General features: G+C 49.4%; 1 protein-coding gene across 1 annotated transcript in view; it reads left to right on the forward strand.

The window, feature by feature from the left end:
* The window catches only part of THOC3 (THO complex subunit 3), an 84094-nt gene that overhangs the window by 53641 nt on the left and 3644 nt on the right, over positions 1-26809 (forward strand). The window contains exons 3-5 of the mRNA XM_068131529.2: positions 587-797; positions 14612-14773; positions 15438-15538. Of these exons, the coding sequence (XP_067987630.1) occupies positions 587-797; positions 14612-14773; positions 15438-15538 (474 nt within the window). The remainder of the gene's footprint in view (positions 1-586; positions 798-14611; positions 14774-15437; positions 15539-26809) is intronic.

Below are 26809 nucleotides of genomic sequence, written 5' to 3' on the forward strand. Positions count from 1 at the left end.
TCCTTAACAGTTAATATGGCTGGCTGAATATCTTGTGGTCTTGAGTTTGAGCCCCTGTTGTGTTGTTAAATAACACCAGGTGGGTTGACTCAGCCTGTCATCCTTCGAGGGTTGGCAAAGTGAGTACCAGATCACTGGGAAAAGGGTTCTGCATCATTGCACAGCCATACTCTCAGCAATGATGCAACCAGCAGCCTTAGGCTGTTGAAAATAAAATAATAGGCACGCAAAATAATAATAACTCAAGAAAATTAACTTCGTTTCATGTTCTTCATAACTCTTTTATTCATGACAATAAATAGCACAAAACAAAGCACAAACATGTTCACTAAAGGTACAATTTGGCCAAATTTTAAAATTGAAGTCCATAGTCATATATATATACATATACATATATATATACATACCCCCTAAGTTTGTGGCTTTGTGGTTCAAAAGGATTTTCCAGAATGTAACCCCAGCGAATGGCAAGGCCTTCCTGTATATAAACACTGTGTATTTAGCATGTTCTGTGAACTCTCTAGTTTATATTGCAGCACATGCTCTGTGAAGCTAGTTACTCAATGTGGTGTTTTTTGTGTTACAGGTGAAAACATTAATATTTGTTGGAGCCCTGATGGACACACAATTGCTGTGGGTAACAAAGAAGATGTTGTTACTTTTATTGATGCTCGGACATACAGGTCAAAGGCAGAGGAGCAGTTCAAGTTTGAAGTTAATGAAATATCATGGAACAATGACAATGATCTTTTTTTTCTCACGAATGGAAATGGAAATGGATGCATCAGCATTCTGACGTGAGTACCGTATATGTATGCGTGTTTCTAAATGGCATTCATGTCAATTGGAATGAGTCGATGATGTCTTGAGGTGTTTGCAGAGTAGGAGTGGTCCGGCTGTTGTTGGACGTGTAATCAAATATTTTAGCCGTTTAGGTAACTTTATTCTTCATATACATAGTTTGAGGCTTGTGCAAGAGCCTCAAAACACATTTACATATAGAAACAAAAAATAACAAATGCAGAACACAACATCAAAAATTTTGCCAAAATTTTGGCAAAAATTTTGGCAAAATTTTTGGCAGGGTGTACTTCAAACTAAGCTTAAGTGTCAAGTGTTAAGTTCCTCCTTGCCCTCGCAAGGGAAAGGCTAGGGTCAAGCTCTTCCAAATTTCCAAACTAGAAATCGGACGTCTCAAATTAATCAACTAATTTGTTAATACATCTCAGTCGCCCGCGACCTCTCTAGCGCGGGCGTCGAACCAGTTCATTTCAGATTTTTGGCAGAAAAGATCAAGGTTTTGGATGGGGGAAGTTAAGAGATGGTGGTGAACAGCTGTTTTAAAGACCTGGAGGGTGGAGTGGGATTGAAGAGAGTGAGGGAGTTTGTTCCAGAGGTGGGAGAAAAGAGGAGTGAAGGTGAGCAGAGAGTCTTGATTTTGGCAGTTTAACCATAAGATGGTTGCAGGCAGATCTTGTGCGACCTGTAGGAATATTTGCGGGACAGAGCACAGAGAGAGCTGGGGGGGCAAGGCCAGAGAGGAGTCGGTAGAAGACGGAAAGACCACCAACCAAAAGACCAAATTCACCCCAGATACTTTTTTTTTTTTGAAATTCCAACTTCTTTCCTGGAAGTCCTTGCAGTGTTCATATGTTTTATACCTCTCCCACCTCCCCCCAAGCCCTCCCCCTCCCACATTTCTCCCAATGTCCCTGCTCTCAAATGTTGTGTTTGTGTCCTTCCTCCTCTCTCCCCATCTTGTCTACCTCTCACCTTATTTTTTGTGTTTTATGTGTCGGTTCGACTTTTTGTGTGATTAATGTTAGCTCTTTCACGAGCCTCGATCTTGTATACAAAAAAACAAAAATCCCTTCTTATTGCCTACACCTGTTGCCCCATTGTTAGTAAGTTGTCTTTCCTTCTGTCGCCCAACATAATCCGTGATTTTGTATACAAAAAATCTTTAAACATAACCGAATGACAACACAGGGATGACAGAAAAGGCTTTTACGATAGCTGAGGGGTATAAATTTGTGAATGTGATCTGATTGCTTCTTCTGTGAACCTCAATGTTGTATAGAAAACAAAAGTAAATTGTTTATAACACAAACAAACGTTGGGATTAACCACATTCAGAAAAATAAACAAATATGGAAATACATGACGATGCCTCAGGCCATGGAAACAAGAGGGAAGGGAAATCATTTAAAACTAGAACGGCACTCGGTAGAGAGCATACCTCCACCTTGTGAACAGTTTACGTTTTGTATCCCACTGATAGGACGGATCTGGATTCGGACCTGAACAAAAATCTAATCGGCTTGTTCTTGTCACCTAACCAGCTCATCCACCAAGTTTAGTCATAACTCGTGCATAACTTTTTAAAATATGTTATATATCGCTTTTCGCCGATCTCTCAATGGTGAAGAATCACTTACAAATTAAACAAAATCTCGTATCTGAATCCATATTCAGATCTTCAAAAAAAATCAAATCGATTATTCCTTGTCACACACCCAACATGTCCCCAAGTTTCATCCAAATCCGTCCACAACTTTTTGAGATATCCTGCTATATATCGTTTTTAGCCCTTTCTCCCAATGGTGAAGGTGTTGGCTTAGCGGTTAGGGTGCCAGCTTGGGATCCGAGAATCCTGGGTTCGAATCCCGGTCGATCGCTGAATTAACGCCAGGGGGGTTGACTCAGCCTGTCATCCTTCCGAGGTCGGCAAATTGAGTACCAGCTTGCTGGGATGAATGATCACGGTGTGTACCCCGATTTAGAATAGGTACACCGTATCCCTGCGCATCGTAAGAGCGTGACCAAGGGTTGGTGTCAGGAAGGGCATCCGGCCATAAAAACATTGCCTCAAATAGGGAACCATGATTGTCATGGGGCCCGCAAGGCTAACCCCTGCTCTAGCGGGGAAAAATGGCCTTAAAACGATCATTCATTCATTCATTTTTCATTCCTTTCCCAATGGTGAAGGAGAATACAACATGCATTTTAAGGTCATTTTCCCTGCTAGAGCGGGGGTTAGCCTTGCGGTCCCCATGACAATGTTCTCCATTTTGCCCTATTTTCTGCATCTCTCCTTGTTAACCCCCTTGCCCGCATTTCTTCTTCTACCATCTTTAGCCAAGTCTTTCTCGGTCTTCCCCGTCCTCTACTTCCTTCTACATTCATTTCCATCACTTCTCAACCAGTCACTTTCATCCTTCCTCAACACATGACCAAACCATCTCAACCTGTTCCTCTTCACAGCATCAATCACAGGCTCTATTCCCATCATCTTTCGCAATTCATCATTTGTCTTCCTCTCTCTCAACGATACTCCGCACATCCACCGAACCATTCGCATTTCCACCCTTTCCAGCCTTCGTTGCTGCTCGGCATTCATTACCCATGTCTCGCTCCCATAAATCATAACACTTCTCACACATGCAGCATACACCTTTCCCTTCAGCTTCAACGACACTCTCCTCCTCATCAGCACGCCATTCAGTTCCCGAAACTTCTTCCATGCACATCTCACTCTAGCAACCGTTGCCGAGTCTGATCCACCTTCTCCATTCAGCACGTCTCCGAGGTAGCAAAATGTTTTCACACCTTCCATCTTCATGCCGTCTCCAAGATCCAGCTCAACATTTCCTCCATCTGCAGCTCCCTCTGTGCACACCTTACATTTGAATGTGGCTGCCACACTGGTTAATGGCCCTCTCAGACCACTACATTTTTGATGAATCCACTTAGCGCACATTGTACATTGAATGGAGTTCACTCCGACACCCTTCCTGCACACAGCACACGGCCACTTCCCAGTTTATTCCACCTCACCACATGCTTTACCACTTGCCTTACCCACTTGCTTTACCACTACTACCTTCGTCTTTCCGATATTCACCTTCAGACCTTTTGTCTCCATACATTCCTTCCACTTGTTCATCTTTTTCTTCAGTGCATCCATACTTTCCGCAATCAACACCAGATCATCTGCATACAACAACTCCCACGGTAAACCCTCCTTTACGTTTTGAGCCAGCCCCTCCATCACAGCTACAAATAGTAGTGGACTTAGTACCGACCCCTGATTCACTCCCACCTTCACCTCAAGCTCACCACTGTTCCCGTCCTTCGTCCTTACAGCTGTGCATGCTCTTTTGTACATTGCCATCACTACTCACCTCTGTTCCCGTCCTTTGTCCTTACAGCTGTGCACGCTCTTTTGTACATTGCCATCACTACTCTGATCAACCATTCCTCCACTCCTAACTTCCTCAATGCCCATGTCAATACTTCGCGGGAACCCTATCGAATGCTTACTCCAGATCAACAAACCTAAGAAACAACTTCTTCCTCTTCTCCATGCACTTCTCCTGCAACTGACTCACAATAAAGAGCGTGTCTGTCGTTCCTCTTCCTGGCATAAATCCAAACTGCATTTCGTCGATCTTCACCTTCTTCCTTACCTCCTCTCCAACACCCTTTCCAATACCTTCATTCCATGCTCCAATAACTTTATCGCTCGGTTACGAGCCACACTCCAGAGGGTCACCTTTCCCCTTGTATAGAGGGACGAGGGTACTCAGTTCCCAAACCACTGGAATGCGGCCTTCTTTCACCACCAGATTACAGATCTCTGTCATTCTCTTCACACCCCAACTTCCTGCTGCCTTCAACATATCTCCCACAACTCCCGTCGGCCCTCCCGCTTTTCTACTCTTCATTGCTTTTATCGCTTCCTCAACTTCCTTCTCAGTTATCTTCTCTGCCGGTCCTAAACCTGGGTTACTCTCTATGTTGCCATCCCATTCATTCTCTGTATTCAACAGCATTTCCATATATCTTTTCCATCTTCCTTTAATTCCATCTGGGTCCACAACGATTTGTCCCACTTCTTCCTTCAAGCAACTCACCCCCATCACATCACACCTCTCTTTCGCTATCTGCTTTGCAATCATGAATACCGCTCTCTGACCCGCTTCCGAATCCAAGCGTTCTCCGAACATTTTCCTACATGCCTCCTGTGCCTTTGCTACCTCTTTCTTTGCAGCCTTCTTGGCTGCCTTATAACTTTCATGCTCTGCTTTTTCTGCTCCCGTACCCTTCGCCTTCTGCCACTCCTTGAACCTCTTCCTCTTCTCGTCAATCCTCTTTCCAACTTCATCATCCCACCACCATGTTTCCGAGTGCCTCGGTGGTCCTTTTGTCCATCCACATACCTCACCAACGGCTCCCAGCAGACTATCTTTCATTGACATCCAACCACTTTCAACCTCCACACCTTCATTCTCGGTTGGTACTTCACCCGCCGAGCTCTCCTCGCACCTTTCACCTTTATGTCGCAGACAACCAAGTGGTGCTGTGAAACAGCCTCCTCCCCCGGGATCACCTTTGTGTCCCGGAGGTGCCCCCTATCTCGCCTACGCACCATCAGGTAGTCAACGGTTGTCGTCGACCCACCTGACGTGTATGTAACAAGCTTATTATCCTCTTTCTGGAACTGAGTATTACAAATCAGCTCCATCGGCAAACTCCAAAATCTTTTCACCTTCTCCATTTCTCACACCATATCCGTTACCCCCATGATCTCCCTCAAAACCGTCCATACTCCTTCCCACATGTCCATTTAGGTCTCCTCCTACCACAACAACTTCCTCATCTTTCACGTGAAGAAGAATCATCAGAAGAAGAATCACTTTAGAAAATTCTACGAGCCGGTCTGAATCCGATCTTCACCAAAATCTAATCATTTAGTCCTCGTCACATACACTACCTCTCTGACAAATTTTGTTTGAATCCGTCCACAACGTTTTGAGATGTCTTGTTCACAGACAGACAAACAAACAAAGAAATATGTCGTGCACAGCACGATACTTGCTAAATCCCTAAAATAAGTTGTTGGCCGATGGTGACCTCAAAAATAATTCCTGGTTGAATTCAGTGACCTGATAGGCAAATCCTCTTCAAAGTTCAAGTTGATCGGATGAAAATTGAGGATTTTAGAAATCTCAGAAAAGTGGTTGACCTTTGGCCTATGTTGACTTCAAAAATAGTTGGTGGTTGGTTTCAGTAAGCTGATATGCAAATCCTGTGTAGATTTCAAGTCGATCAGATGAAAACTGAGGATTTTAGAAATCTGGCCTATTTGTCCAGTCAATATACATCAAGACCCACCACTAATTGCAACAGAAATGAAACCACATGTATCTGTCTAAGATAAGTCAACCTTATAACATACCAAAAGTCTTGTAAAGTCTTTGGAGTGGAACATGGTGAATTTCGTGGATGAAAGTTGTTGATTTTAACTCGTTTTCCATTAAATTGCCGAATTTTCAGATAGGCATAACTCGGCCAATTTCAAGATAAACCAACAAAATCAACACCTTTCCCTTGGTTTTCAGGGGCAATCTTTCATATGGAAGTACTAAAAGTAGTGTTGGAAGATTCTTTATGCCATATATGGGGGTACCCCTACACCAAACCCGTTGCTTCACAACTCAGAATTACAAATGTGCATAACTTCTCAACCATTCATCATACCCCCAAAAACTTGGTGTCTTTACCTATGTTTCTGGAGTCAACCTTTCATTTGGAAACATTTTAAAATACTTTGAGTCTTCTAATGCCTGCATTCAGGGTACCCTTCCCCCCCCCCCCCCCCCCCGAACTTTGACCAGCATCCCAGAATTACAATATGGCATAGCTTCTCATTATTTCATCATAATCCACCCAACCTAGTGTTTTTACCAATGTTTTTGGCATCAGTCCTTTCAATGGAAACCGTTTGAAGGTCCTAAAGTGGCCATGAGTAGCAGTTTGGGGGGTAACCGAAAGTACACTAACCACTAGTCAACACTAAAGCTCATCGAACCTCAGAGAAGTACTGCTCGAAAAGTCACATTTCACTGCCACTGCCCTCGTTATCATCCTAGTCATTAGTCGACATGTTTTGACAAAAATGCCTCTGCATCCAGAACAAGCAGAGGAACATTCCAGTCCCTGTCGGCAACACCCACACCATAATGCCCCACAGCCAGTATTGCAGGTGCATCTCACAAGCTCCAGAAGTGATTGAGGGGCAGGGCCAAAGTCCGAGTTCACTGGTTTCAATCTTCCTTCAGGAAGCTTCCAACCCCAATCTTCATCCTGCAAAGCATTCCCCTGCCACTGTTGGACCTGATGGAACACTCTGAGGCTGTGGTACTTCGTTGCTGCAGATGTTGGTGGCAAGATGTTGGGGTGGATGGCCTTTTTCTGGTGGTGACTAGCTCCTGGAAGTGGTGATATCTCATGGTATCAAGGTGGTCAGTCTGCTTCCCTTTCTACACTATGGTCATGGCCTTCTCACAAGCTGCAATGACCCGGTCCATCGACGACTTCACACTTCTGAATACTTCAGCTTGTTCACGGAATGTCTTTCTCTTTTACAAGTTTTAATCCAGCTGCTTTCCCGATCCCAAATAACCTGGTTGTAGTATCACACCCAAAGGAAGGCATGTACGAAAAGAATATTCCAACAGATGTGCTCCCCAAGTTTGTTCCTTATCGAATTAACTCCCATACACCTGAGGGCTGCTCCTTTCTTTGGTTCGGGTCGGAAGTAGATATTATGCTTGTTTTCATCAGCAAGATGAATCATGAGAACAAGCAGGTCAGTGTCATCACCCACCAGTACTGCTTCACAGGTTTCTGAGACGTTTACTGCCGCTTGCACAATAAGTACATCAGCGTCCCCAGTGGCATGGGCTATTTCACAACCACGCGTGGCTAGATTTTCTCCCAAAAGGCCAAGGAACCGTTGCGTATTCTCTTCTTTTTTTTCTTTTCTTTTTTTTTGTATACAGAATCGAGGCTCGTGAAAGAGCTAACATTTACTTCACAAACAAATCAACCAGACAAACAAAATATATAAAAAGAGGGAGCGGAAGACAAGATGGGGAGAGAAGGGGAAGCGCACAAACACAACATTTGAGAGCAGGGAGATGTGTGGGAGGGAGAGGGCTTGGGGGAGGAGGCGTGGGAAGGGGGGGGGGGGGTGGGAGGGGTCTGAGAAGAATAAAACACAAGGACACCAAGGACTTCCAGGACAGAAGTTGGTATTTCAAAAAAGTGGAATTGGGGTGAAATTAGCGGGGGTATAAAAGATCAAGGTTTTGGATGGGGGAAGATAAGAGATGGTGGTGAACAGCTGTTTTAAAGACGTGGAGGGTGGAGTGGGATTGAAGAGAATGAGGGAGTTTGTTCCAAAGGCGGGAGAAAAGAGGAATGAAGGAGTGAAGGTGAGCAGAGAGTCTTGATTTTGGCAGTTTAACCATAAGAGGGTTGCAGGCAGATCTTGTGCGACCTGTTGGAATATTTGCGGGACAGAGCCCAGAGAGAGCTGGGGGGGGGGCAAGGCCAGAGAGGAGTCGGTAGAAGACGGAAAGACCACCAACCTGCCTGCGATGAGTGAGTGAGAGGCCCTTGGAGTTAGCTTCATCATGGGAGATTCCAATGATTATGAATGCTTTGCTTTCAACAGCGTGAAGACGAGCTAGGTGTGAGGCAGGAGCACCAGCCCAGAGGGGAGAGCAGTATTCCATTGAGCTGCGGATGAAAGCCTTGTATGTGGAGAGGAGCTCAGGTGTGCCAAGGAAGGACTTCGCACGACGGAGGATGCCCAGTCGGCGATTGGCTTTGGAGGCCAGATTTGAAATGTGGTTTTCCCAGGAAAGATCATGGCAGATAGTGAGACCCAAAAGCTTGAGTGACAGAACTTCTTGGAGAGGATTATTCAGAAAGTGGATGGGAGGGTTGTCCAGTCGGTCTTTTCGGAGAGACCTCGTAAGAGTGTGAGATTTGTCAGGATTGAAAGACATGTTCCACTTGTTTGCCCAGTCTGTGATTTTGTCCAGGTCTGCAGAGAGTGAGGAGGTTGCAGACTGCCGATCTGAGGGATGAAGAATGGAGCGACAGAGAGTAGAGTCATCAGCAAAGAGATAGAGAGGATTTTCAAGAGAGTCAGAGAGATCATTGATGGAGACCAGAAAAAGCACAAAGCCCAGAACACTGCCTTGGGGAACTCCAGCCTGAACAGGAAGAGGAGATGAGAGAAACCCATTCAGGGCCACACGTTGACTACGACTAGAGAGGAAGTCCGCCAGCCATGCGTGGAGATTTCCACGGATACCAAAAGAGGAGAGTTTGGTGAGCAGAGCGGGGTGCCAGACCGTATCGAAGGCACGTGATATGTCAAGGGAGACAGCTCTAATATCCTGTTTGGCATTGAGGACCTCCATCCATTGTTGAGAAAGCAGAAGCAGCATGTCCAGAGTAGAGTGACCAGGTCTGAAACCAAATTGATGATCAGAGATCAAGCCATTGGAGAAGAGGAAAGATTTCATATCTGAAGCAATGATGGATTCCATGACTTTGCTGATAATTGGGAGAAGGCTGATTGGTCTGTAGTTGCTGGGATCTGTTTTTGCACCTTTTTTGTGCAAAGCGGTGATGTTGGCAGATTTCCAAGCAGATGGGAGATGACCTTGAGCAAAAGAGAGCATGAAGAGTACAGAGAGAGGGAGTGAAAGAGTGGAACAACAGGATTTTAGGACCCGTGGGCTGATGCCGTCAGGTCCAGTTGCAGAATCAGAGTCGAGGGTTGACAGAAACTTTTCCACCTTGTCAGGAGGAAAGGACACAGAGTCCAGGAGCAGCTGGGTACGACTGGGTACGGTGGGTACAGAGAGGGATGGGTTTGGGACACAAGATTTAGAGGCAAACACAGAGTTGAGGCATTCAGCTTTTTCACGTGCGGAGTCAGCCGTGTGGCCGTTTGAGGTAAGGGAGGGGTTGGAGGGGGAACAAACACCAGAAACAGATTTGACCAGACGCCACCAGGATTTGGAAGAGGGAGACAGATAAGAGAGTTCGGTCCTGAGAACGGAGAGATATTGTTTCCTGGCTCTCCTGAGGGTGGACACACACTTGTTTCGGGCTGTGTGAAAGGAAATGAGATTTCCTTCCGTTGGATTTGATTTCCAGGAGACGAAAGCAAGTTGTTTCTGGGCAGTAGCCTCACCACAAGATTCCGTGTACCATGGACGGGAGGAAGAGTATGACAACTGAAGACGAGATGGGATAAATTTATGCATGAGAGAGAGCAATTTACTTTGGAAGAATTCCCAGGATGAGTTGATGTCAGAGGCGGTAGAGATGGGAGACCAGTCCAGATGATTGATGGCTGCTTGAAGACCGTGCCAGTTGGCCTGAGTGAAATGCCAGACTCGTCGACGCTAAGGAGGCTCTCTGAGAATGGTCAGAGAGATGTCCACTTTAACAAGCACATGATCAGATGAGCTGATTGGAGCAGAAGAAGAGCAGCAGACATTTTCAGGGAAGTTAGTCATAACCAAGTCCAGAAGAGAAGATGCTCCGTTGACTGAGATCCGGGTCGGGAAATTGACAGATTGTGTCAGTCCCAGTGAGTCACAGAAGTCCTTTGCTGAAGAGCTGGTGGTGAGACCTCCATGGTGGCTGGTGAGAGAGGTACCCACACCCAGCCAACTGGCATGGTGACAATTGAAATCACCACATATGAGGAAGAGAGAGTTGGGATGGGGAGATAGAAGTTGGTCCATATTATCAGACAGCGAGATGTAGATGGTCATCACTGTTTGGTGGACGGTACAACACACATATGAACAAAAGGTGGGAGCGAAGGGGAAGCCGTAGCCAAAGGTATTCCTGGGGGTGAGGTGGAGAGAGGGCAGTGCAGGGCGAGTGAGGAAGAGAGTTTTTTACAAAGATAGCAACCCCACCTCCAGGATGAGGCTCAGGTCTATCATACCAGAGGAGGGAGTAACCTGGGAGAGATACCAAGGAATCAGAGACATCATGAAGGAGGAAAGTTTCTGTTAAGCAGATCACGTCTGGTTTGTCAGAAGCAACCTGTATGGAGAGAGCAGTCAAGTTTGAGCGAAGGCCCCGGATGTTTGAGGTACATACTGTTAAAGAAGAGGAAGGGGGAGCATTGGATACAGAACAGGGGAGGGGTGAGCGGTAGGGTAAGATGTGGCAGAGGAGGAAGAGGTAGGGAGAGCTGTTGAAGGTGTGTCAGAGATTTCAGAATAGCTTGGAGAAAGGGAAGAATGGGGCGGACAAAAGGTTTGATGGTGATTGGGTGACTGGGTGAGGCACAGTGAGGTTTGAGGAGGGGGAAGAGTGAGGCAGAAGGTTGAGGGAGATGAAGGTGAAAGTTGGAAGGGGGAAGAAGCGGGGAGGACGCTTTGAGGAGGGGTGAGAGGGTAGTCTAGGAGGGGAGGAGCGAGGGAGAGTCTCGGAGGGGAGGGGTGTGGGGGGAGTTTAGGAGGGAAAGGGCAAGGGGGGAGATTTGAAAGGGATGGGTGATGGGGATGATTTGGAGGGGAGGGGCAAGGGGGAAGATTTGAAAGAGATGGGTGATGGGGATGATTTGGAGGGGAGGGTCAAGGGGGTAGATTTAGAGGGGAGGGGTGATGGGGAAGTTTTGGAGGGGAGGGGTGATGGGGAAGTTTTGGAGGGGAGGGGTGATGGGGAAGTTTTGGAGGGGAGGGGTGATGGGGAAGTTTTGGAGGGAAGGGGTGATGGGGAAGATTTGGAGGGGAGGGGCAAGATTTGAAAGGGATGGGTGATGGGGAAGATTTGGAGGGGAGGGGCAAGGGGGAATATTTGAAAGAGATGGGTGATGGGGAAGATTTGGAGGGGAGGGGCAAGGGGGTAGATTTGGAGGGGATGGGTGATAGGGGAGGGGTGATGGGGAAGATTTGGAGGGGAGGGGTGAGATTGGATTTTGAAAAGTGTACGATTAATGGGAAACGAACATTTATTGCAAAATGAGTTTCTTGAGACCTTCGAGTCAAAAATACATTTGAGGACGCTGAAGGATGGGTGGAGTGCTGGAGAGTTTAGGGAATGTATGAAAGAGGCACTGTAAGAGATGGAATTTTTTTTTGGAATGAATAGATTTGGTGAGCAAGTCGAAAGGATCCTTTTATAGAAGAAGAAGAAAAAGGTGTTATCGTATACGACAGAATACAGTTCTTCAGGGGACAGTTTAAATATTTTTTAACAACGTGGTCACGTGATCACGAACAACGTGGTCGAAGAACGAATGAACAAATAAGAATGAACAAACGGATAAGAACAGAGAAGGAAAAAAAATATATATATATTTTTTTGAGTTGAGATTTTAAAACAAGGAAGTATGGGATGAAAAGACCGGGAAAAACAGAGACCGAAAGTAATTGCAGCGCAATCGAAGAACCGCTGATACAAAAACAAAGCCTCAAGCCAAGGTCGGACATGGTAGCCTACACTAGGCCTCAGAATACGCGACACGAACTAACCGACGATTCTGTACAAAGGTATGAAAAACCAACACCGAGAATCATATTACAGACACACCAATAGTTACACACACCAAAAGAAAGACACAGTTTCGACAAAAAACAATTGTGAAAAATTACTTAACTTCGAAAGCGTGCGCGCATGGACAGCTTTGAAGAGACGTGACCTCCAATCTTGCGCATGCGCAGACCCTCTTGATTAGAGAGAAAGTCATTCTTTCTCATCTGCAATTTCATGGAAAGATTGAACGTCACTTTCCGGCCCTCACATCCCACTCGGCGCTGATGCGTGCTGTCCTTCGTTGAAGGCCCTGCCTCGTACCCATCAAACGCGACACTGCCTGACCGGAGTGCTTTATCACATAATTGCTGTAGTCCTGTAATATCTTGCCATATGTGTCACCAAGTTTCCAGGGAATGCGATGGAGAAGAGCGCCTCCATCAAGTACGTATTTGAAATTCTGACTCGGTGGTGGTTCTCGTGGTACTTTAGACCAGATAGCATCAGCTCGTTGTGGCTTCGTGGCTTTTAAGAGTCTGTCCTTTCCTTTGAACAATGCTGGGGGATAGTTACAGAGTTCAGAGGTCAGAGCATTGGCCAGATCATTTGCCTGAGATCCTGGTGATGCTGGTGCATTGAAGAAACGTAAGAAGACCCTTATGTTGTGAATGAAATTAGACATTGTAGTTTGAGAGAGGGGAAACTTCTTTGCAAATTGGACATTCACTATCCTTTTAAATTAACTGGTCTACTATCGATACTCAAGCACAAGGTGAGAATTATGAAACGCATGAAGGAATCTGCACAGATGAAGTCATAGGTAATTACCAAGAAAAGGAGTGGCGTGATCGCTGAGATGGAAAAACTTTTGATTTTATGGCTCGAGGACCAAACAACAGAATCATGGTGTGTTGATATTTATGTTGCATACTGTTATGGGCATTAAGGTACAATGATTGTTAGCGTGGCTTTGTTGTCATGTCTTGTCTGAGATTTGTTTTTCGTTGGCATTTCCGACGTGATCCTGATCCAGAATCCTACGCTCCAATCCAGGATTTTGTTCCCTCCCAGCACCCCCACCCTCTCGCGCTTGCCTTCTAGTCTGTGTCTACTAATGTGCTCGTGTCTATAGTGAACTAAATATGTATGTTTTTTTTTTTTTTGGCGGATCCAGTACAGGTTCAGTTCCTCTAAAATTTACCGGGTTCGGGTTCTGTTCCAGTCACAAGTGGTCTGTTATCAAGTGATTGACTAACTTTCATTGAGAATATATTTTGCCAAACTTCCCAAAACCCTTCATAATGAGTGGAATTGCTATGAGGAGCTGCAGTATATCAGAAGAAGAAGAAGAAGAAGTGAAAGCTATCCCTTCCACTCTGCTTCCCTTCTTCAAACATCAGAAAATTCCATCAACCCCTTCAACAAGAAAAGGAACCTTCGGCAGCCATTGCATGAATAGAACCAGGTTTCAGACAAAGAGTCAGAAAGCTCTGCGTCACAGTCTTTGTAATCTATCTAATCCTCACCCAAACCTCTCGGGCATCGACATGCATTAGACACCTATATTTTTGCGGAGTACAGTATGCATTTACGTGCAGTAATACTCAGTGTTAGCGTTTATAAATCGCTTTTCATGGCATTTTGTGGGGCACCCCAAAAATATTATAAACCACAAACGTGTCTGATTACCTTTTGAAACAGTCACTACTGCTGTTTAACACTAAACTGAAAGGGAGGAAACTCGTGGTGTGTTCAGCTACCGAGCAGCTAGCCAGGCGTTCCTTATCATTGGTTTTGAATGGAGTGTTTGCTTGAATGCTTAAGCCATTTGGCGAATGCTCTACAAGAAACTTTGTAATTGAACGAGCAATTCATATACCCCAGACAGGATAATAGCAAAACCCTTCCTGCCATGCCCATACCAAGTGGGTATACTGGTTTATTTACGTTCCTTGTAAGGGAACTCTTATTATAACATAATCGTGAATTGTGTGTGTACCTTGTTAATCCAACTTAAAAACAATGTTTTGCTCTTTAAAAAAATCCTATTTCAATTTTTGGGATATATAACAAGAGACTAGAATCCAGTACATTTTATTAGGAGTTTGATGCATGTGTAATGGTTGAGAAGGGTTGAAGGCATGTGCGATGTATGTTGGACAATCTGAATTGGAGCTTTTACAGTAATGTTACCATCTTTATGGTTTATTTTGCTAAGTTTACCATTTCTGCTTTCTCTCAGTTACCCAGAGTTGAAATCGATCCACTCAGTGAATGCTCACCCTTCGAACTGCATCTGCATAAAGTTTGATCCAACAGGAAAATACTTTGCCGTGGGCAGTGCAGATGCACTTGTAAGCCTTTGGGACATCCGTGAGCTTGTCTGTGTTCGTTGTTTGTCCAGGTATGGTATCTTTACAAATGCTCATTTCGTAATAGTTATTGTAGTAAATAAATGAGTTTTTTTTCCAGAAAAGATTAATTTGTTTCCAAAATCTTTGCCTTATTAGTACTACCTGGAGGAGATTATAGGTTTGCTTTCCGTCTGTCTGTCTGTCCGTCTCTCCGTCCCGCCTGTGGTTTTCTCGACCACACCTGTGGTTTTCTGGCGATAGCTCGCCTACTCTTCACAAAGGATCTCCTGGGATCTTTAACATTCACCAACGAATGCCGGCAGAAGGGAGGCCAGTTTAACGTCCATCCGAGGGACGCACACACCGATGAAGCACCCTGCCTGTTAAACAGGAATGACAGTTTATAGCTGGGTCGAGATTCGAAGCCTGGCTGGACAGTTTAGAGGCGGGTGTGCATACCTCTAGGTCTAGGGCTTAGGCCATTCTGTCGGCCCGAGTAAAAATACTGAACATCATCATCGTTTTACGGCCGTTTCCATGCTTGCATGTGTGCGGCCGTACATGCTATGACAAACCTCAGTAGTGTGGATTTAAACAGTTTGATGGTTTTATTGAAACTTGTAAACGTGTACATCGATTGTATTTTATTCATTTTAGCTGTAGGCCTGAGGACAGTTGAAAATGTTATGCTGTGATACGTCGTGTGTTTCTCAGACTGGACTGGCCTGTACGGACATTAAGCTTTAGCTATGATGGGAAGATGTTGGCTTCAGCGTCAGAAGATCACTTCATTGACATTGCAGAAGTAGAAACAGGTAATAACCGGTATGCAATATGAAGGATGGGGATCGATGTTTACTCAAATTGTATATCGATCCAAGTGTTTGATTATAAATATAAACACAAACATTTGATTATAGATATCAATACAAACGTTGATTTTTTTGATTTTTTTTGTACAAAGGATCGAGGCTCGTGAAAGAGCTCACATTTATCGCACAAAAAAATCAAACAGACTCACAAAACATATAATATGGGGAGTGGAAACAAGATGGGGAGAGAAGGGGAAGCACAAACACAACATTTGAGAGCAGGGACATCAGGAAGGGAGGGCTTGGGGGGAGGAGGCATGGGAAGGGGGCGGGGGAGGTGGGAGAGGTGTCCTCTTGGTAAGCCGTGACGTAACGCGCGCGTTTGGACCCGGAAACAGAATTATGACGTGGCGCGTTACGTCACGGCTTACCAAGAGGATAACAACAAGACAGGAAGTCCAACAGCGGCGAAGACGGGCTTGTAAAATATTATAAACCATAAACATATTATTATTTAAAAACATCCTTCTACCGACTCCTCTCCGGCCTTGCTCCCCCAGGTCTCTCTGTGCTCTGTCCCCCCAATATTCCTTCAGGTCGCACAAGATCTGCCTGCAACCCTCTTATGGTTAAACTGCCAAAATCTAGGCTCTCTGCTCACCTTCACTCTTTCATTCCCCTTTTGTCCTGCCTCTGGAACAAACTCCCCCACTCCCTTCAATCCCACTCCTCCCTCCAGATCTTTACAGCTGTTCGCCACCATCTCTTATCTTCCCCCATCCAAAACCTTGATCTTTTCTACCCCTGCTAATTCACCCCAGATACACTTTTTTTGAAATTCCAACTTCTTTCATGGAAGTCCTTGCAGTGTCCTTGTGTTTTATCCTCTTGGTAAGTGTGACGTAACGTGCACGTTTGGACCCGGAAACAGAATTATGACGCGGCGCGTTACGTCACGGCTTACCAAGAGGATATCACAATCGATATGCTCTACCTTTAAGTTTTTATTCAGTGTGAAAAACAAACAAACCAATTCGATTTAGATCCGGGCTTTGACGTGGCCATTCTAGAACCCTCCATTTCTTTCTTTTCAGCCATTCCTTGGTGGATTTACTGGTATGTTTAGGGCCATTGTCATGTTGCAAGGTCCACCTTCGGTTGAGCTTCAACTTTCCGACAGACGGCCTCACATTATCCTCAAGCACCCTCTGGTACAATGAAGAATTCATAGTGGATTCTATGATGGTGAGCTGCCCAGGCCCTGATGCAGCAAAGCTGCCCCAAACCATAATATTTCCACCACCATGCTTTACAGTTGGTATCAGGTTCTTGTGGTCAAATGATGTCTTTGGTTTTCGCCAAACATGTCTGCTGGTACTGTGGCCAAATAGCTCTACCTTTGACTCATCTGTCCAGAGCACATTGTTCCAGAAGTGCTGGTCTTTGCCGAGGTGTTCATTGGCAAACTTTAGTCTTGCCCTGATGTTCTTTCTGAACAGCAAAGGTTTCCTCCTGGCACACCTCCCATGTCGATCAAATTTGTGCAGCCTCTTTCTAATAGTAGACCTGTGCACTTTGACATCAATAGTGGCAAGAGCTACCTGTAGGTCCCGTGATGACATTCTGGGGTTCGTAGAGACTTCTCTCAGCATCTTGCGGTCTGCTCTCGGGCTGAACTTGCTGGGGCGGCCTGGCCTGAACAAGTTGGCAGTTGTTTGGAATCTTCTCCACTTGTAGATGATCTTCCGGACAGCCGAATGATTGATTTCAAATTGTTTGAGATCTTTTTAAATCCCTTCCCAGTCTCATAGGCATCTATAACCTTCTTTCTGAAGGCCTCAGAGAGCTCTTTTAATCGATGCATGGTGATGCCGCACACTTCAACAACAAAGAGCAAACCAAACTAAATGTCTGAGATTTTAATAAGACAGGTTCCTCCAAGATCCTCTCTAACGATGTTCTAATCATTTGCACCTGAGCTGGTGCACCTGATTCTAATTTTAGGTATTTGAAGTAGTGATAAATGTCGGCCGTCGGGATGTACTTACTTTTTCCACATGCGAAATTTGCATTCATGTTTATTTGAATTATACAATGGACTACAAAATGTAAATGTTTCATGATATTTGTTATATTATATTGTAGCGGTTACCGCTGGATGCACACAATCGCCTTGCACCGGCCAGAACACGGCCAGACGCGCCTCTCCCGGGCATGCCCGGACTCACTGTTCCCGGGCACGCCCGAACCTCCCGGGCACGCCCGGTCTCGTCTTTCCCGGGCATGCCCGCTCTCGCCTTTCCAGGGCTCGCCCAGAGCGTCCGGGCATGCCCGCTATCGCCTTTCCAGGGCTCGCCCAGAGCGTCCGGGCATGCCCGCTATCGCCTTTCCAGGGCTCGCCCAGAGCGTCCGGGCATGCCCGCTATCGCCTTTCCAGGGCTCGCCCAGAGCGTCCGGGCATGCCCGCTCTCGCCTTTCCAGTGCTCGTCCAGAGCGCCCGGGCACGCCCAGCCTCGACTTGCCAGGCCGCAGCCAAACACGCCCGGGCAGGTCCAGACTCGCCTTTCCAAGGCTCGCCCTTGACACCCGGGCATGCCCGGTATAGCTTTTGCCGGGCAAACTTCCCGACATAAATGTGTATATATATTGCTGCCCGATAAACGGGCTTTTGTCAGAATACCTGAGCTGTTTTGTTTCAATAAAGCAAATCGGACGAATTCCGTCTTTCGTCGCGTCACTTCTTTCGACTCGCGTTGGAGCGCAGCTCCTTCACTGGTGACCTACCGACATGGACACGGCAGTGACTCTTAAACTGCCTACCTTCTGGGAGGCTCACGCGGCTGTTTGGTTCGCCCAGGCGGACTCCCAGTTCGCCCTGCGAGGCATCACTGCGGACGACACCCGCTTCCACCACGTCGTGGCAGCGCTCGGTTCCGCCACCGCGGCCCGCGCCCTGAGCCTCCTCGAGCACCCGCCGGCTGCCGACAAGTATGACGCGCTGAAGACGCGCTGAAGACGCTCCTCCTCGACGCTTTCGCCCTCTCACCGGCGGCACGCGCATGGCGCCTGCTCGACCTGCCCGAGCTCGGCGACACGCGCCTGTCCGAGCGCATGGACTATATGCTCTCGTTGCTCGGTGAGCACTCTCTGGATTTTCTGTTCCGCGAGTTGTTCCTTCGCCAGCTGCCTCACCCGGTACGCCTCGCCCTGGCTGGCACGTCGATCACCGATCCCCGCGCCCTCGCCAGGGAAGCCGATAAGATCTCCTTGGCGGGCCAACACATCGGCGCGGCTACCTGGAGCCTGCCGCCGTCCGAGGCGACGCCCGAGCGCCCTGCGCGGTTGGAGGCCGAACTGCCGGTGAAACTGGCGGCCGCCACGCCGCACCGACCGCTTCCGACACAACGGCCGGGGCCTCCACCTGACCAGGCGTGGTGTTAATACCACGCCAGGTTCGGACACAAGGCTCGGACGTGCCGACCCCCGTGCACTTTCGGCAAGTCGGGAAACGGCCGGGCCGGTGTTCATTCCCAGCCATGAGCGCCGGCCAGTCGGGCAACTTGCTTTTTATTCGGGACAAAGCGTCCGGGCGGCGTTTCCTTTGTGACACCGGCGCCCAACTGAGCGTCATACCCGCCCCCGAGCAGGACAGGCGGGACGCCGTTTGCGGCCCCTCTTTGGTCGCTGCTAATGGCTTGGCCATACGCACTTTTGGCCCGCGCAACGTCACCCTCTGCTTCGGCAGCCAGCGCTTTCAGTGGACCTTTGTGACCGCCTGCGTCCCCATGGCTTTGCTGGGCGCCGACTTCCTCTGCGCGCACGGGCTGCTGGTCGACGTCAAACGTCGTCGCCTTGTCAACGCCGAGACCTTCAGCTCCCTGGCGTGCACGATGAGCAGCTCCGCGCCGACCGAACTGGCGTGCGCCCTCCCGACGGCGAACGAGTTCGCTCGCCTGCTCGCGGAATTCCCGGCCCTCACACGGCCGACGTTTTCGGCCGTCGCAGTGCGGCATGTGATCGAGCACCACATACCCACTACGGGCCCGCCGGTCTACGCCAGGGCCCGCCGCCTCGACCCGGCCAAGCTCGCCGTGGCAAAGGCCGAGTTCGACGCGTTGGAGCACCTCGGCATCGTGCGGCACTCCAATAGCGCGTGGGCCTCACCACTGCACATCGTGCCAAAGCCGGGGGGCGGATGGCGCCCGTGTGGCGACTACCGCCGCCTCAACGACGCTACCACCCCCGACAGGTACCCGATCCCGCACATCCAGGACTTTTCCGCCCGTTTGGAGGGACGGGTCATATTTTCCAAAATTGACCTGATACAGGGATACCACCAGGTACCTGTCCGGGCGGCCGACGTCCCGAAGACGGCCGTCATCACGCCGTTCAGCCTGTTCGAATTTTTGAGGATGCCGTTTGGCCTCAAGAACGCGGCCCAGGCGTTCCAGCACTTAATGGACGGCGTGCTGCGCGACCTGCCATTTCTTTTCGTCTATCTGGACGACATCCTCGTCGCCAGCACGTCCCGCGCCGAGCACCTCCTCCACCTCTGAACACTGTTCGGTCGCCTCAGCGAGCACGGCTTAATTGTCAACCCGGCCAAATGCCACTTCGGCACGACGACCGTTGACTTTTTGGGCCACCGCATCACCAAGACCGGGGCCGTGCCGCTGCCGACCAAGGTCGAGGCCATCACCACGTTCCCGCGTCCCCGTTCCATCAAGGCCCTACAAGAGTTCCTCGGCATGGTGAATTTTTATCACCGATTCGTGCCCCGCGCTGCTCAGCTCATGCGGCCCCTTTACGAGGCCCTCCGGGGCAAGCCGGCCAAGCATGACATCGTTTGGTCCGCGGCCATGGACGCGGCCTTCGAGAGCGCAAAACGGGCCCTCGCCGACGCAACGCTGCTGGCTCACCCGGTGCTCAACGCGCCCATCGCCCTCACTACGGACGCCTCCAACTACGCGGTGGGCGCCGTCCATGAACAATGGGTGGACGGGGTTTGGCAGCCACTCGCTTTTTTCAGCCGGCAGCTCCGGCCGAACGAGTTAAAATACAGCACGTTCGACCGCGAGCGGCTCGGTCTATTCCTGGCCGTTCGCCATTTCCGACACCTCCTGGAGGGCCGCCCGTTCACGGCTTTCGTCGACCACAAGCCGTTGGTCTACGCAATGGCCAAAGTCACGGAGCCGTGGTCGGCCCGCCAGCAGCGCCACCTCTCCGCCGTGTCGGAATTCACCACGGACATCCGGCACGTTGCCGGCAAAGACAACGCTGTGGCCGACTGTCTTTCTCGGGCCAGCGCGAACGCGGTCCACCTCGGCGTGGACTTCGCGCTCATGGCGGCCGACCAGACCACCGACATCTCGGTGCAGGCCCTCCGGGCGGCGGACACGGGCCTCCGCCTGGCCGACATCCCCTTCGCGGGCACCGTCCTGCTCTGCGACGTCTCCCAGGGCCAGCCTCGCCCCATCGTGCCCGTTTCCTGGCAGCACCGCATCTTCGCCTCCATCCACGGCCTTTCTCACCCGGGCCGGAAAGCTTCTCAGAAGCTGGTGTCGGCGCGTTTCGTCTCGCACGGCCTTCGACGGAACGTCCGCGACTGGGCCAACGCCTCCACGGCCTGCCAGCGGGCCAAGGTCCACCGCCACACCCAGGCCCCGCTGGCACCTTTCACCGTGCCTGCACGGCGTTTCGACCACGTCCACATGGACCTGGTGGGTCCCCTGCCCCCATCGCGGGGGTTCACCCACCTGCTCACCATGGTGGACAGGACCACCAGGTGGCCGGAGGCCGTGCCCCTCACCTCCACCACCACCGCCGACGTGGCGCAGGCGTTCATCGCCACCTGGGTCGCACGCTTCGGCGCACCGGCGGACATCTCGTCCGACCGCGGCCCACAGTTCACGTCCGAACTTTGGGGCGTGGTCGCCCGCTCGTTGGGGGTCACGCTGCACCGCACCACGGCCTACCACCCTCAAGCCAACGGGTTGTGCGAGCGGTTTCACCGCTCCATGAAGGCCGCACTCATGGCCGGCCTTCAGGACGACGGTTGGACCGACCGGCTGCCGTGGGTCCTTTTGGGCCTCCGCACGGCCCCCAAGGAGGACCTCCGGGCGTCCGCCGCCGAGCTCGTCTACGGCCAGCCGCTCCGCGTCCCAGGCGAGTTCGTGCCCGACGCTACCAGTCCCTGGTCCGCCGCACACCAGCGCTCGGACCTCCAGGAGGCCGCCTGCCGATTTGCCCCCGTGCCAACGTCCCGCCACGGTGGCCCCCAGTCCTACGTCCCCCCGGCGCTTCGCACAGCGGAGTACGTCTTTGTGCGTCATGATGCGCACCGGGGGCCACTCCGGCCGCCGTACGACGGGCCCTTCCGGGTCCTGCGACGGGGCGACAAGTCCTTTGTCGTCGACGTTGGCGGCCGGTCGGACCGGATCTCTGTGGACCGCCTCAAACCGGCGCACATGGACGTCGACCGACCACCACGGTTGGCCCTTCCTCCGCGGCAAGGCCGCCCCCCGTCCACAGTTCCCCCCGCTCGACCACCCACCACCACGTCGGACCCCTCCCCACGACCCTCCAGGGGTCGCTTCGGCCGGGTCATCCGGACCCCCCTTAAATTGACCCTGCCGGTGCAGGTCGATTCTGGAGGGGCGTGTGTAGCGGTTACCGCTGGATGCACACAATCGCCTTGCACCGGCCAGAACACGGCCAGACGCGCCTCTCCCGGGCATGCCCGGACTCACTGTTCCCGGGCACGCCCGAACCTCCCGGGCACGCCCGGTCTCGTCTTTCCTGGGCATGCCCGCTCTCGCCTTTCTAGGGCTCGCCCAGAGCGTCTGGGCATGCCCGCTATCGCCTTTCCAGGGCTCGCCCAGAGCGTCCGGGCATGCCCGCTATTGCCTTTCCAGGGCTCGCCCAGAGCGTCCGGGCATGCCCGCTATCGCCTTTCCAGGGCTCGCCCAGAGCGTCCGGGCATGCCCGCTCTCGCCTTTCCAGTGCTCGTCCAGAGCGCCCGGGCACGCCCAGCCTCGATTTGCCAGGCCGCAGCCAAACACGCCCGGGCAGGTCCAGACTCGCCTTTCCAAGGCTCGCCCTTGACACCCGGGCATGCCCGGTATAGCTTTTGCCGGGCAAACTTCCCGACATAAATGTGTATATATATTGCTGCCCGATAAACGGGCTTTTGTCAGAATACCTGAGCTGTTTTGTTTCAATAAAGCAACTCGGACGAATTCCGTCTTTGGTCGCGTCACTTCTTTCGACTCGCGTTGGAGCGCAGCTCCTTCAATATCACCTTTATCTATCAATATTGTTGAAATGAAGATCAAATAGCTGTATGTTGAAATATGTTGAAAAAGTCAAAACTTTACATGGGGTGTACTTACTTTTTCACGTGACTGTACACACACCATGGGACCCCGCTATTCGTGGGGGATATGCTCCTGGAAAATCCCGTGAATAGTGAAATCCGCAAATAGCGGGGCATTGTTTCAATGGAAAAAGGGGGGATAGCTTCCCGAGTCGTGAAAATCCACGAAAAGTTATTTTGTTTCCGTTTCCCGCCCCTCAAGCAAGGAAGCGACTTCGACCTCTGCATGGCAACAAAGTTAAAGTATTTTTCCATTCGTGTCTTCATCAAATTTCCATTTGTTATTTGATTGTGCATGTGTTAATGTGTGTTTTCTAGTTGGTGTTGATTTGCAATTCATGAAACTTTTGTATGATTAATCGTTTTCTGTTCGCACTGCGTACACGGCCTGGTCTCTCTAGGCTTCCCTCCCCCCATCAGTGTTTTGTGAATTTAAGTTATTTCCTTCACTGTTTTGCTTATTTCTTCGATTTTCGCTTCTCCCTCTAACTTCCCCTGAACATCTACCCATTGTCTAATGTTTTAAATACAAAAGAAACAAACAAACAAACAAAAAAAAACATTTTGTTCTCTCCCTGCGGGCACGTGTGCTTGCTGTCTCGCCTCGCCCCCCTTTATCTCCTTCTCTTCCACCTCTTCCTTCCATTTCCAGCCAAAACTCGCCCTTCCAATTCTAGTTTCCTTCATCTCATTTAACCCTTTCTCCTTTCTCTGATCCACGCCCTCACTTCAGGGACTTTTCCCAGATTGTTTTCCATGGTTTTGTTTAAATATGTTTAAACTTTCCCCTGCAGTATTTTATTTAATGGTTAATTACAACATGCTGTTTTTCTTCCTGTTTAAAAGGCTTTTTTCCATTTCCTCTTCACATCATTCCATTTCAAAAAAATATTCTATCTCTGACAATCAGTCCTTCCTACATTCTATAAACTCACCTTCATTCCACCCCTCCTCTATCGTTTTCAAACGGATCTCGGACTTGAAAATCACAATAAACCCTGCTTGTCATAAATGTTCGTTTTTTCATTAATCATCCACTTTCTGAAACTCCCCCCTCACCCCTCCCCTTCAAAACTCCCCCCTCACCCCCCCCCTTCAAAACACCCCTCCCCTTCAAAACACCCCTCCCCCACTCTCCCCTTCAAAACTTCCCCCTCACCCCTCCTCTTCAAATCTCTCCCCCCCTCCCCCCTCCTCCTCAAAGCTGCTGCCTCCCCACTTCCTCTCCCTTCCATCACATACCCCCACCTCCTCCAACCTTCGACTTTGCTCTGCCCCTCCTCAAACAACACCTCACTGTGCCTCTTCCCATCACCATCAAACCATTTGTCCTCCTCATCCTTCCCTTTCTCCTCTTCTGCAATAAACGACACACTATCAACAACTCTCCCAACCTCCTGCTCTCACCCCACATCTTATCCTACCCCTCCCCTCCCCTGTCCTGTACCTGATGCTCCCCATCCCTCTTCCTTAATGGTATGGACCTCAAACGTCCATGGTCTTTGCTCAAACCTGATTGATCTCTCCATACAGGTTGCCTCCGACAAACCAGACGTAATCTGCTCAACAGAAACTTTCCTCCTTCAAGATGTCTCTGATTCCTTAATATCTCTTCATGATTACTCCCTCCTCCAGTATGATAGACCTGAGCCTCGTCCTGGAGGTGGGGTTGCTATCTTTATCAAAAACTCTCTTCCTCACTCTCCTTGCACTGCCCTCTCGAGTCTCTCCACCTCACCCCCAGGAGTACCTCTGGCTACGGCTTCCCCGCCGCACCCACCTTTTGTTCATATATGTTCTGTACCGTCCTCCAAACAGTGATGATTCCATTTACATCTCCCTGTGTGCCAACATGGACCAACTTCTATCCACTCATCCCAACTCTCTCTTCCTCATATGTGGTGATTTCAATTGTCATCGTGCCAGTTGACTGGGTGTGGGTTCCTCTCTCACCAGGCATGGCATCTCAGCAAAGGACTTCTGCGACTCATTGGGACTGACACAATCTGTCAATTTCCCGACCCGGATCTCAGTCTAACGGTACATCATCTCTTCGAGACTTGGTTATGACTAACTTCCCTGCAAATGTCTGCTGCTCTTCTTCTGCTCCAATTGGTTCTTCTGATCATGTGCTTGTTAAAGTGGACATCTCTCTGGCTATTCTCAGAGAGCCTCCTCAGCGTCGACGAGTCTGGCATTTCACTCAGACCGACTGGCACGGTCTGCAAGCAGCCATCAATCATCTGGACTGGTCCTCCATCTCTACTGCCTCTGACATCAACTCATCCTGGGAATTCTTCCAAAGTAAACTACTCTCTCTCATGCACAGATTTATCCCATCTCGTCTTCAGTTGTCATTCCCTTCCTCCCGTCCATGGTACACTGAATCTTGTGGTGATGCAGTTGCCCTGCAACAACTTGCCTTCGCCTCTTGGAAGACAAATCCAACGGAAGACAATCTCAGTTCCTTCCACAAAGCCCGTAACAAGTGTGTCTCCCCTCAGGAGAGCCAGGAATCACTATCTCTCTGCTCTCAAGACTGAACTCTAAAACATGTCTCCTTCCTCCAAATCCTGGTGGCATCTGGTCAAATCTGTTTCTGGTGTTTGTTCCCCCTCCATCCCCTCCCTTGCCTCAAACGGCTACACAGCTAACACCGCACGTGACAAAGCCAAATGCCTCAACTCTGTGTTTGCCTCCAAATCTTGTGTCCCAAACCCTGTACCTGTGCCTGTACCCAACATCTCTCTCTATACCCACCTTACCCAGTCATACCCAGCTACTCCTGGACTCTGTGTCCTTCTCTCCTGACAAGGTGGAGAAGTCTGTCAATCCTCGACTCTGATTCTGCAACCGGGCCAGACGGCATCAGCACTCGTGTCCTAAAATCCTGCTCTGCCGCTCTTTCACACCCTCTCTCTGTTCTCTTCACCCTCTCTTTTGCTCAAGGTCATCTGCCATCAGCTTGGAAATCAGCCAACATTACCGATTTACACAAAAAAGGTGCAAAAACAGATCCTTGCAACTACAGACCAATCAGCCGGCTCCCAATTATCAACAAAGTCGTGGAATCCATAATTGCTTCGGATATCAAATCCTTCCTCTTCTCCAATGGCTTGATCTCTGATCATCAATTTGGATTTCAGACCAGGTCACTCTGCTCTGAACATGCTGTATCTGCTGTCTCAAAAATGGATGCAGGTCCTTAATGTCAAACAGGAAATTTGAGCTGTCTCCTTTGACATATGACGTGCCTTCAATACGGTCTGGCACCCCGCTCTGCTCACCAAACTCTCCTCCTATGGTATCCATGGAAATCTCCACGCATGGCTTGCGGACTTCCTCTCTGGTCATAGTCAACTTGTGGCCCTGAATGGATGTCTCTCATCTCCGCTTCCTGTTCAGGCTGGAGTTCCCCAAAACAGTGTTCTGTGCCCTGTGCTTTTTCTGGTCTTCATCAATGATCTCTCCAGTCTCTGGTGTTGGCTTAGCGGTTAGTGTGCCGGCTTGGGATCCTAGGATCCTGGGTTTGAATCCCGGTCGATCGCTGAATTAACGCCTGGGGGGTTGACTCAGCCTGTCATCCTTCCGAGGTCGGCAAATTGAGTACCAGCTTGCTGGGATGAATGACCACGGTGTGTACCCCGGTTTAGAACAGGTACACCGTATCCCTGCGCATCGTAAGAGGCGACCAAGGGTTGGTGTCAGGAAGGGCATCCGGCCATAAAAACATTGCCTCAAAACAGGGAACCATGATTGTCATGGGGAAATGGTTGAACACAACCCTCCCATCTCTCAACAAGGCTAACCCCCGCTCTAGCGGGAAAAATGGCCTTTAAAAAACGACCATTCATTCATTATATCAATGATCTCTCTGACTCACTGGAAAATCCTCGCTA

Source organism: Myxine glutinosa, chromosome 11, assembly GCF_964187855.1.
Source record: "Myxine glutinosa chromosome 11, kmMyxGlut1.1, whole genome shotgun sequence".
NCBI classification, from domain to species: domain Eukaryota; kingdom Metazoa; phylum Chordata; class Myxini; order Myxiniformes; family Myxinidae; genus Myxine; species Myxine glutinosa.